Source organism: Convolutriloba macropyga, chromosome 11 (assembly GCF_964194025.1).
Source record: "Convolutriloba macropyga chromosome 11, txConMacr16.3, whole genome shotgun sequence".
NCBI classification, from domain to species: Eukaryota; Metazoa; Xenacoelomorpha; order Acoela; family Convolutidae; genus Convolutriloba; species Convolutriloba macropyga.
The window spans coordinates 46,586,276-46,599,806 of record NC_134478.1 but is presented as its reverse complement, the minus strand read 5'-3'; the positions used below and the strand labels follow the sequence as shown (position 1 = coordinate 46,599,806).

At 31.9% G+C, this 13,531-nt stretch overlaps 1 protein-coding gene across 1 annotated transcript in view; it reads right to left on the bottom strand.

Moving 5' to 3' along the window:
• LOC142349816 (proton myo-inositol cotransporter-like) overlaps positions 1-7,988 on the bottom strand; it is a 69,219-nt gene extending 61,231 nt beyond the window's left edge. The window contains exons 1-2 of the mRNA XM_075401599.1: positions 6,978-7,988; positions 3,359-3,551 (exon numbers count right to left, since the gene is read on the bottom strand). Coding sequence (XP_075257714.1) covers positions 3,359-3,551; positions 6,978-7,139 — 355 coding nt within the window. The 5' untranslated portion in view covers positions 7,140-7,988. The remainder of the gene's footprint in view (positions 1-3,358; positions 3,552-6,977) is intronic.
• Between the last annotated feature and the right edge of the window lie 5,543 nt (positions 7,989-13,531).

Sequence of the window (13,531 nt, the reverse complement as noted above, 5' to 3'; positions counted from 1 at the left end):
CTTTGCTAATTTCGCTAAAATTTATTAAATTTTAAAAGAAAATGTTGTAGTGTTGTTGATTTTATTTCAAAAAACGAAAAATATTGTCGGCTAATTTTATTTAATTTTTTTGTCAAAAATTCTGGCTAAATATTTCAATATTCACACTTTTTCATCAAAACTAGCACGAAAAAAGTTTCTTTAGTCCACTTTGATTAAATTTGCAGGAATTTTCAAAATTGATTAAATTTTATAAAGAAAATGTTGTAGTTTTGTTGATTTTATTTTTATAGACAAAAATATATTGTGAAATTATTTTATTTGTTTTTGTGTCAAAAATTCTGGCTAAATATTTCAAAATTCAGAATTTTTCATCAAGGACAGCACGAAATAAGTTTTTGTTATCCACTTTGATTAAACTTGCAGAAAGTACACACCCAAGCACTACTGACACAACCTTTGTAGACGCAGAAAGGGGGCTATTTCTACTTCAATTTCCGCTTTTCCGTTGAGAGTGCTCTAAAATTAAAACTTAGCCCTTTTTCGCTTAGTTTACTCGTTAATTATCCGAAACACAGCATTTTTTTAAAATTTTGAACTAACAAATTATCTATATCTATAGCATTCGAAAAAAGTGTTCCTAAAGGTCGAACAACATTAGCAGGGCTTCTTTTGAACCAATCTTGGACTCTTACAACCCCAAAAAAAATTCGGATTGTAATCAGTCGTTTTTTTTAAATCAAAGTAGTCGACCTTTTTTAATATTAATTAAAGAACAGAACATTTCAAATCAAAGCTCTGTAGTGATAGCTCCAATTGGTTTACTAAGTAGCTCCAAATTAGTAAGTTTACTTTTTGGCGTGAAAACTTATAGTAGTTATGATTCTTAAAAATATTTTAATTTTAAATAAATTTTGGTTGATTGCACTTTGACTACTTTTTCTTAAGTTTGTCATTTTTAGCTTAGTGTCAGCAAAGAAAGAATGCTTTTTCTTTCTCATGATTTAAAGTTTAACCTATATTGTGGTTTTACGCCTTAAGTTATGGTTCTCTGTTTTTGACACTACTAGATTTCACATTGTTTTTTTTAGGTATTTGCTCATTTTTCACGTTTTCTAGTTTTGTCACATTATTGCGTTATAGATATTTTATATATCAGAATATTGGCGTATAAAATAAAGCGCACTTGATAATATTAAAATACTTAAGGACATAGATGATGGTTTTAACGGCTTCGACACTACTTTCTCGAAGAACTAATTCAGTTTTTTAATTTTGTGTTTAACTGTCGTTTTTACTTTGTCTTTAGTCGTATAAAATTTCCTTAATAATGACTTCTTTCACTGTCTTTTCAAGAACCATATATGAGCCAAAAATCTGATATTAGTAAGTAGCTGATGGCTTTAATGACTTTGAAAACAATTGTTTTCCAAAATAGAAATAAACATTTTCTAATTTCGCATTTTTGTTCCTTTTATTTTCTGTTTGTTACCTAGTCTGGTTAATTACAGGCCAATTATGACACTAATGATGTCAAGGGCAGGTGTAAAAAGGGTATTGGTGTCTCAAAATCTAATGTTTTTAAAGGATGCGTCATGACTTTACTAGCTTCGACACGGGTTTTTCACAAAAAAAAGTAAATTAATTTTTGATTTTTCGTCACATTTAACGTTATTTTTGTAGACGTAGGACATGTTCTGGATAATTGCAGGTCTCAAAGGTTTCCTTTGGAAGAATAAGAGAACTTATTTAATTTTTTTTTATAATTGGCTTTCATGACTTCGGAAGTTTTTTCGAAACAAAGTATTACTTAATTTTGTTTTTTTCTTTTTTTTTACTTGCTGCCTAGTTTTATTCTCGATAGGTTTACATATAACATTATCGGTGTCCGAAGAAGGTTTAATTGAACTTATTTTGGGGGCCAACGTATGGCTTTACGTTTTCGAAAGCTTTTTCTGGCAACTTTTATTGATTTGTTTGTTTGCCTGTTTGCTGTCGTTTTGTAACCAAAAAAAATATTGAATACCAACAGTTCTTAAATTCTTTCTCTAGAAGCATTGGTAATCGTAAACCTATGGGATATTTTAGTTGATTTCTAATGGTTTTCATTATTTTGAATTAAATTGTTTTTCAAAAAAAAATAAGCGAATTTTTCAACTTTACTGTTTTTGTTTTTCATTGTCTATTTGTCATCAAGCCTTATTTTGGTTTGGTCCTATGTCTTTTCTGGTGAAATACTATTGTTTTGTTTATTTTCAGTTTTTTCTGACGCTATTGTGACTTTGTTATTCAGTTTTTTTTTCTTCCAATGGACATAAAGTTTTTAATGTAATTAATGTTTGTTGTTGTTTTTTCGATTTTGCTGTTTGTCTTGACTCACTTTTTTAATATTGGCATATCTCATCAATCTAATGCATCATTTTTTTTACTCCACTGAGTTATTTGCTTTGGAAGCTATGCCAAAATTATGCCAAAATTGTGGATGAGCGGGATCGGAACCTTATGTGCAATCGCACATTACCGAGCCTCCTTGTTAACAAATAGACTGAGAGTCGGTTAATATCTCCAACAACATGTGCTTCGGCCTTCCAGCAATGATTGTGGAGAATGTTACGTGGCTAAATTTAGTTATTACCGCGGTCATCCAAAATGCTATCCTGGTGAAAGTAGTTATGAAAAAAGCTGAAAACAACCACCGTACGTATCTCATTTAATCGTAAAAATGACACTAAATTCTAAAGAAAATTTGAAGCCACATCAGTCGACTAATATAATGCAACAACAAATTTCAAACAAACCAAAAACATCTCTAGTGAAAAATGAAAAAAATCTCGAAACAAATTGTTTCGGTGCATCGGATCCCTGTAATCGTGGTGGGAAACGAGGCAAACTTGTGTGCACTTACCTTTTCTTAGTAATTCTTGCGGGAAGCTTGCGGTCGCTTACTTTTCCACAAACTCTGCGGGGACCGCAAAGCTGTCTTATAATTGATCTTACTGGGAACCCCACTAGCTTTTTATAGCGGAGCTTCCTGTGTAACAATTGGGTTCTTTTGTTAGGAAATATGACATCTCAAAACATCAATTACAAATAAAAAATATTGTTGAAAATGAAATATTAACTCTCTATTAATGAGATGTTGCTATTAAATTCTACAACGTTTGCAGGCATTTCAAGCTTCATAATACGAAAAGAAACTAAGTTATATTTGTATTGGCGTCACATATAGCATTAAGTCTGCTCAATAACGTGTCGCTACCAATAGCATAAAAACAATAACACATGTTTTGATGGCAAAAAAGCAATGATAGGACATCAGACTCAGAAAATATCAATTCAATTATTGATTCCGATCTGAAAGGACATCAAAATGCAATACCTATTGCGCATCCGACTATGAACCGTCCAATGAGAAGCATGGTGACATTACTGGCCAATCCAATCACACATGAGCTGATAGAGAAGAGAGTGGCAGAGATGGCCATCAGGGTCTTCCGACCACACCACCTGGACAGGAACCCAATTGTCAAAGGGAGTCCAGCTGCCGCCAATAAGGTGATACTCACCACAAGCTAAAAAACTGAATCTTGAGGGCACTGAATATATATATATATATATATATATATATATATATATATATATATATATATATATATATATATATATTATATATACACATATATATATATATATATATATATATATATATATATATATATATATATATATATATATATAATAGAAAATTAGCGAGCGCAAATAATAGTTTCCTTGAAACTGAAAATAAAACGAAATGGATGAAAAATTAAGAATTGAATAATTGCAAATACTTTAGTGCAGCAATATTTGGCATATGAAGATTTTTTTAAAAACTTGGACAGGTTTTCTAGTTTATTGAAAAATTAAAGAAAATTTACAAAAAAATTGACATTTTAAAAGAAACATTTCTTAGCCTTTTTCTCCTTATAAGTACTAACTTAATATTCAAGTACATCTTTAAAAAAACATTTTCATGCCTTCCGATATGGTAAACCATGTTGAAATTAAGGCCGCAATCTGAAAAATGGGGAAAAAAATTTCCACAATGAAGAAATTTTACAACTCTAGTTTTCGTTGCAAAGAAGATTGGCGGAACATTACTCCGGAGGTTTTCGTTTATAATGAGCATAACTATTTACAATATCTAACTAGAAAGCGGCATCTGTGAAAAATTAGGTTTTTGTAATTTAAATTTTTCACGTGGGAACATAGTATTCAAGCAAAAACCATCAATCTTTTGGTGTAATTTTAAAACTGATAACCTGAAGAAAGATGTTAACGGACTAATTGATACAATAATTTGTATTTTTTTCTCGGTTTAATCTGATAACGCATTGACCAAGAATGTTCAAAAAGAGAACAAACTTTAACTATCGTCTTAAAGTTTTTGTTTTTTTTCTGATTTTGACTTTTTCGTTCTTGTACGGCATCATAAACAACCTGAGTGTTTGAAAGAGTGTTTGATTTACATCGTTTTTGTTTGAATTTGATATTCCGAGGTGGTTGCCAGATGGTTTCAGAGGACGGTTTTTGATGGTCGCTTGGGGAAACCAAATAGTTGCAATATTTTAAGAGCAAAATGGAAAGATGTCTAGAGAAAAGACCCCTTTACTCAAACTTTTGAGCATGTTTTTATTTTTCAACAGATGGTGATTTATTGCGTTCAGTATTCGGAAACTTGGCTTACAGAACGCGCGTTCACTTCACAAATTATTCTACCATTATGGAAATAAGGGGTATTTTTTGTTAAGTGAAATAGCAAAACACACTTTAAAAGGACTTCAAAATAATTTTCTTGATTTCAGACTAAGAAATTTTTTGGCGCATTTCCACACTTAAATCATTTAATCTACGCACTTCTTCATTGTTTAGACTAGCTATGGAAGTTTGGCTAACTTACCGTTTATTCTTCAATGCCAGCGTTCATAATGGTTAATATTGAAATTTAAAAAAAAAATTGTAGTTCGATGCCCCTTCAAAACTGCATACTGCTAAATAATTGGAATTGCAGCACCTCGAAATATCTCCAATGTATTATTTTTTGAGTAGAATATATATATATATATATATATATATATATATATATATATCAATATTTGACTCATAGATATCTGTCTTAAGAATTATCTGTGAAGTGAACACGCGCTCTGTCAGCCAAGTTTCCAATTATTAAGCACAATGAGTCACCAACTTTTGAAAAGTAAAAACGTGCTCAAAAGTTTGAGTAAACAGTACCTTTTTGGAACTCCAGCCTTAAACTGAAAGCTAACTTTTTCCTTTTGCTCTTATAATAGTTCATCTATTTGGTATTTCCTGAGTCGACCGCCGTAAACTATTCTCGGAAACCATACCCAATCAGGTTTTTACCCTTATTTTCATCGCTTTTTGCGTGAATCATTAATTTTTCAACCAAATTTTTGAAAATCTTCCAATATTTTTTTGATGAATGCCTTCGATATTTTAGTAAGAAACTTTACGGGCACAAATTTTAATTTAGAGTTTTTTCCCATGATTTTTTTTTCTCTAAATTCAACTTTTCTTTCAAATTTTGTCCATTTTAAATTTTTTGATTATGGGTTTCAATGAGTATTCAGGTTTCATATTCGTGCAACCTTGACAAAAACATTATACATAGTATATGAAACGGAAGCCAAACATTTTAGTTTTGATTTCAACACTATTTGAAAAATATTTTGTATTGCTATATTAAGACGAGCAAAAAAGTTTCACACTCAATCCACTTTTTTGGCCAAAAAGTATGCTATAATAAAAAAATGATGATTGTGTTTCTTTGGGTTGAGTTTCAGTACTTATTTTTGATAATTGATTATGTCTTTTAAATATTAAAATGTCATTTATTATTATCTTTCACTAAATTTTTTGGACACTACGCGGCATTGTGAAGTTTATGTTTTTCCTGGAGACAATTTTTTCTCCAGAAACTACAACTGCAGCTGAACCTTTCGCCATGGCTAGAGAGATGCTAAGGCTGAAACAAGTGTTTGAAAGTTACTCCAAAAATTGCTAGACGATTTTCCTGACCATTTGTGATGGTATCCACGAAGGACGACGTTTCATGACTTCATATTGTTGTTTGGGCATCGATGAACACCAACATTAAAAGACTATTGATTAAATATTACTAACAATTTCAGAACATTTCAATTTTTTGTCAACTAGGATTCAATTTCTCGTTTGGAGGTCCCTTACCTCTTTGAACTCCGAGTTAAAATACACTTCAGCCATTGAGTTCATTTAATGATTCAATGTTGCAGTTTCTGAAATTTTGTTGCTGTGAAAACGATTTGTTTACAAGTGATGCATTTTGTCTGATATCGGTTTCAACATTTTTTGTCATTGATTCTGATCTGATGATTTTATCAGTATTTAAGAACCGTTCTTTTGAAGTAGAACGAGTTACTGGTGCAAAACTAGATAGCTCCATTGATAAGAAATGACAGTTTTGGCATTTCATTATCGTTCGGCAAAATGATTTTAGCATACTTGATGTAAATGTTTTCCAAAAAGTCAGTCATATCTTGAATCTCACTCATTTTGTTTGCTGTATTTCTCATCTAATTGTAAAACAAGACTACTTGAATCAGTCTTTATTGATTCTCAGGGCTGTTGTATTTTGGGAAGATATAAAGTTGTCTAAAATCCAGAATTTATTGTTGCATAATCTGTATTTAGTTTCAAAATTAAGCCTGATTCCATTTTCATTGAAAATAGACCGACGTAGATTTACCAAAACTACCGTTTAAAAATACTATAACACCTCTATTGTGGTAGCTAAATACATGCTTATAATAACTTATCATAACTTATGCAAGCCATCATTAGTTCACAAGCATTAGCTGGTGGTTATATGATTATGCAAAAAGATTTTCCTTTTCATTTTTAAAAGGGAGACAGTTCCGACTTCTAAATTCTGTATCTGCCTAGAAATTAGTTCTTACCTCGTGCATAGCATGTGAGAGGTCAAACTCCTCAGTGACAAAGATCATAGCTCCAGAAACGATTCCAGTGTCGTATCCAAACAAAAATCCACCCATCGAACCCACAACAGTTAACAGACCCAATTTAGGAGTGAAATGACTCCAAAAACTTCCTTCACCCATCGTGAGCAAATTTTTCTAACGAGATGATTTTTTTAAAAACCAAGTGATAAAAATAATAGAACAAATTAAGTGTGATACAGACACCAAGTGTCTGTCAGTTGTTTATCAATGTAGAAAATAATAAACTACAAAAGAAAGAATAAGCAGTACAAAAATCTTTTTTAATTTAGTATGACTGTAAACGATAAGCGGTAATGATAATTTGAAACAATGGGCGCGAAAAGTAGAGGTATTTCAGAATTCCCTTGAATTATAAAATCAACAACAGTGAAATATACAACAATAAACTACGATTTGACAGATTTCTAACGGCTAATTCAACTTTGTTGAAAGAGGAAATCGATTTTTGAAGATCGAAATCAAACCCCTATGAACTTGAACACATTCATCTACGTCAATTTTTGGCAAATATGAGAGATAACATTAAGTAGCTTGGCACAAATTAATATAATTTATCTTTCATTATTAAAATGAAGAAAAGGTTCTATCTAATCTAATAACCGCACGTAATGGTTTGTAAAACTTTGTATTGATTTTGAGTTGTTCATTATATTTGGTACGAATTGGTATGTTTTAACCATTACAGACGTTTTGGCTCTAACCGCGTTTACAAATATTTACATACATATACTGAAAAATATGTGTACAGTATTACCACGTTAAACAGCAGAGAAAATGAAAGCTAAAATCGATTATGATGTATTGCTTTTATTTGAAACGTTGAGTTGGTGACATATGTTGTGTTTTTGTTGTAAAACACAAAACAATCAAATCCATTTTCACTAGCCAGTATCCATTTCGGCTTCAAATCGGCTTTTTTATATAGAAGTTTTTATAATGGACATGATTTTGAATGCTCTAACTGTATTTCACTGTTATCGCAATAATCCCAGGTCAATTATACCAAAATTGTTCCGTTATACAGATTATAAACGGCTAATGAAGTTATAAAATAAATTTCCCATTTTTAATGTCCTGCACCTATGCCATTGATCGCTAGTTTAATATACGTTTATGCCACATTTCCGGTTTTAAAAGAATTCTTAACTTAAAAAAATTCAATTTGAGTGGAAACCAGCTAAGAAAAGAAATGATTTCGAAACCTTTTTGTTTTGCCCAGGTGGAGGAAAAATTGGAAAAAAATATGTAAGATAAGTGATGAAAAGTTTTTTTTTCACCGCAAATTTCTTACATAATTTTGCGATGACACCTCGACCAGGGTCCCGGGTCGAGGTTTTTGGGTGAATTTTTGTAAGGAATGCAGTGAATGCGATGAAATTTTGCAGGAAATGCGGTGATTGCGGTAATAAAAAATTTCACTGCATTTCGTACAAAAATTCACGGCGAAATTCACCGCGTTTCTATTCAGCGCATCGACTTTTGTGGCAAATTCATGTAAGAAATGCGGTGAAAGAATAATTCACCGCATTTCTTACAAAAATTCAGCGCAAAATTCACCGAATCGACTTTTGTGGCAAATTAATGTAAGAAATGCGGTGAAAGCGGTGAATGCGTTGAAAAAAATTTCACCGCATTTCTTACAGAAATTAACCGTATTTGCTTTCCAACGTTTACTCAATCTGATTTAAATTCATAAGAAATATCAAAGAATTAAGTGACAGTTGGCCAAGTGGAATAAGAATTCGAAGGCATGCAGGAAGTCAGAGTTTCGAAACCGTGTACAGAAGCTTAATTTTTGTAAGAATACTGAGGACGCGATGAAAATAAATATTTCACCGCGATTCACCGCAAAAAGATGTAAGAAATACGCGGTGAAAATTATTTTTTTCACCGCATTTCTTACGAAAATCCATCGCCAGACCTCTACCCAGGGTGGTATTCCAAAAGGAAGTTTTTTGACAAACAACTTGAAAATTTTTGCAATACGGCAATTCCATAAACAATGAATAAACAGAATTTCCAAAAACAGAATTTTTCAAAAAACCAATTTTTTACTACTTTAAAATCACGAAGCAGCTGCTAGGCTAGACGGTTGCTGTTGCCACAAGGGCAGCATAAAAAACAAGGAGACTGCCGCTATTCTGTTATCGGCACAGAAATTTCAAGCAATAATAACTAGAGCATTAAACAAAGCGCTTGAACAATCAAAAGTCAGTTAAAGCAATCGACGTGGAGAGAGAAAACATGAAAACATCTACTGGCCGCCTTAATCTAAATAATTTCATCTTAGTTTTGGTTTAGTTCTAAGAAAATCAAGAACCTCTTAAAATTTCAGGGATCAAATCATGTCATGAGCTTTTTTTGTGTCAAAATAGACATGGCCATGAGCTTCGCGCTCATTTCTGGCCAATTCTATTTGATTTTCAGAGACACCAATACAACTTATTTTTGCTCCTGAAAACTGATTATCAACAGACAGACAAAAGGCCCTGAGATTCACAGCCAGATTTACAGTTCCCAATTTAGGCAGCAGTACAAAAAACCACAAAGTTATGGCTTGACCTTTCAATTTGATTTTGATGAAACGAGAAAAAAGTTGTAAGCTAGACGTTAAACTGCCTCACTCTTTCCCTTCCATTCACAATATTTAAATTTGAATACAAGATACAGATTGGCACTAGTTAATCCTTTGCTTCAAAAAACAAAATAAAATGAATTTAAAATAATTTTAACAGTATTGCAAAAAATCACAACTTATAACATACAAAGTATAAGTATTAATTCGAGAAATTTTTAAAAATTGTAACATATCAAAGTCCATAATCCGATTACTACTTAACAAATAAAAATACAATTTTTCAGAAGTCATACTTTTCAATGAAAAGTGAACGAAGATAAAGTATTGTACAACACCACCAAAAAATGTGAGCGAAATGATGCCAAAAAGTTGTCCCGAAGCCTTTCTTTTCTTACGAGCACTTTGACGGATGATGGTACCTCTTCAGCAAAATGTTAGCAGAGCATAATGCAAAGTTCATCTTTTCACGAAGCTTCTCCAAATTTGATCTGGATTTTTTGAACAAAGATCACTTTATATCTAACTGGTTTCTGTTATTTTTAAATACAAATTATAATGTTTTAAGAGACATATGAGATTTAAGAGAAAATTTTCGAAGCGTGAAAACAACCACCCACATTGTCAAGCAAAGTCATCATTATTATGACGCTCGACTAGAATTGTTTAATTTGCAGTCAGGACTTCTTGGAGATGAAAGATGCCCGAATTGATATTAACGCCAGTTTGTCACTCCTAGGCACAAGGTATTCGCATTAACATACGTGTGAGGATGAGCTCTTACTTAACCATAGCTTCAGGTTGACCATAGCCTGACCAATGTTGGCTGCAATGATGGTACCACGTGAAAATTCCAGTTGCAAAAAAAGTGCCCATCGTCACCAAAACAGAGCAATGCTGCTCATAAAAAGAACAGTCTGAAATGTGGGGAATAATAAGAAAAAGGGCAGCTGAGAACAGGCAACTGTGGTCTAATGCTGTTCCGCTGCGATTACCTTGGAACCAAAATTATTAATTACTATTATTTTAAATAAAGGTTTTGGTCCGGATCATAATAGTAGACATGGTGAAGAGAATGCCTAAGATACCTGTTAACAAAAAGTAACTACGTGTCAGAGTAAGGAAAACCAATATCTGTAACAGTCAACCGATGAACAGATTCGGTTATGTCTTCTCTGAAAGTAGATGAAACCAGAGAGTAGTGACAATAGCTGACAAGACAACAGAAAGAATAATGAAGACATTTTTAGACTACATTAATAAAGATCTTCAAAAAAAGACAAATCCCCTATATACACAAAAATTTTTCAGAAGAGGAAAACCATGATGACCCAATATTAGGCGGCTTTCCTTCTGAAGTTATTAAATTCAATTACTTTTGTTAAATTAAATTAAAGATAGGAATTTCAGTTGTTTTCATTATTTTATAATGCTGTTGCAATGTGCTTACATGTTTGAATGATTTTATCTGAGTTTCGTTTCTTTTGAGGGAAAAGCTGTTTGAGATTTTTCGTTTTGATTTGCGATAGTTTTTGCTAAAGTTTTTGCTTTATAAAGTTCTTTTCATTGCGTATCTCTATCATTGTTTGATATTGCGTATATAATATGATGAGGTGGAGGGAGTAATACAGTATCTTTCTGTAATGCATAAAAAGTTTCAAGTATCGACTGGAAAAAACTCCAGGCATATTGATTCTACATTTGCTTTGGTATTGTTGGAACAACAATTGTGGATTTAAGCAACCCCACCCCCCCCCCCCCCAGTACAAACAAAATGTTAGAAAACTACGTTGGGTCAAATATTAGCCTCGCTATCAATTTGGTGGCTATTAAAAATTTAAAACCGTTATTTGATTTGTTCATTTGTTTCATGTGCGAGTATGTTGCGTGTTTGCATGCCTGAACGCTATTTTCTTAATTTTGGTTGAGCGAAAAGATAATTTCAGACGATTTTCATGTGTAAAGCTTTTGTCTTTGGGCATTGCATATGTGTATGATTGTGTGATGTTGGGTATAAGAGTGAAGGGGAGGGGTACGGGAGCCAGAAATCAAAATTGGTTACTCTTTTGTATTTAAAAACTACTTTCTTTGGTTTTAATAGTACTCTTCTTATTTCTCTATAATGGGTACATCGGGTCTTGGTTGGATAGCGAAGACCTGGAATATTGTTCCTACATTTGCCTTGAAATTGTTGGAACAACAAGTGTTGGATTTAAAACAAATTTATGAACCTCAAAGCGGAAAAGCAGCAGATGATCTCAGCTATTAAATTGTCGGCAGCGATATGGCGCTACTTCAAAACTATTATTTTCGCTTTCTAACAAAAAAGCGGCAAAACAAAGCAAATTTTACTAAGACAAAAAGCGGAACACAAAGTATCAAATATACAATTGTTAGAACAGAAGATTTCTATATATGCAATTGTTTCAAAACTGCAAAACATTATTTTTCACGTGTTTCCTAAACATAAAAAAAAAAGAACATTGTTAATTTCCTCTGGTACACATAAGTATAAAAAGCAAATGGTAAAAGAGGCAATGTAAAGTTAAGAATATAACATTATGTAAAATTATAAAATCATTAACTAAAAATTTGACCTTACATTATTAAAAAATGGCCTAAAATGCGAACATAAAATGTTCTCACAATTTTATATGTACATCGTGAAGATTAAAAATTAAAATTAAAATCTAATGCTCTCAATATCATCTTTAATATCAGTTACTTTTGGGTCCTTCAAAAATTCTTTCCAAAAATATTCTTTCAGTTGTTTTTTTTAAGACAAATTAACTATCAGGTTAATTTCCGTTTGTAATAAAATATATAATAAAAGGAAAAAAAATAATCGGATCTTTTCCGTTTGTAATAAAATATATAATAAAAGGAAAAAAAATGCTCAATTTAAATTTAAAGCAACTCAAAAATGGCGCAAATCTGGAATAATTATGAAAACAAGGGACAAAGCCCCCTAGTCACAAAAATTTGAAGTTGAAAACTGAAATCTAGTTTGCGCCCAATGTTTGCAGAAAATCCTTACTTGATAACTGCATATAATTTTAGATAGGTTTTTATAAAATAACAATTACAGTTTCAGTTCCTTCAGCAGAGAGATTATTTCTGACAGAAAGAACGCACTTGTTGGTTGTTGGTTTTCTGGACCCCATTGCGTAATGTAGAGTCTAAACGCTGTCAGCAATTCCAACATAAATTTAACCTTCTTTTCAGTTTCGGGTTTGTTCATTCAGTGATAACCTCTTCTTTACTTCAACATATTCATTCAGGTTCAAAATTTAAAAACTGTGGCAGTATAAGAATCTCAAAAGCATATTGTTGTCAAAACATTTTTTTGACGGTTATGAAGATCTTGCTCATCAAATTACATAAGCAATGTTGAATGTGAAATTTATATATTGAACATTTGATATATTGTCGAACGTTTCTCGGCCAATTCTTTATCGCTGAAGCCAATTTGCAACCTGGCTATATTTACTAGATCATGATTTTCAGATGTTGGCCAAAGATTATTAAGCGGTGCAAATTGTCAAAGATCATTTGATCTAAGTTTTAATAAAAATAACCTGAGACTTAACCAGAAACTTGATACTAGAAAGGATCAAACCTGATATTAAAAAGTGAAAAAAACCTGATACTTAGTCAACCAAGCCAGATACCAAAAGTATCATAAACCTAATATTAAAAAATACCAAACCTTATAATTTATCATCAAATCTGATACCTAACTAACAAACCTAATACTTAATCATCAGACCTGATCCCAAAAAAGTATCAAATATCACACCTGACACTTTATCATCAAACTTGAAACTCGAGCCTGATGCTATAAAGTATCAAACCTGGTACTTAATCAAACCTCTTATTATTAATTAACTTTTACAGGCTGCATAGGTTTCTGCAG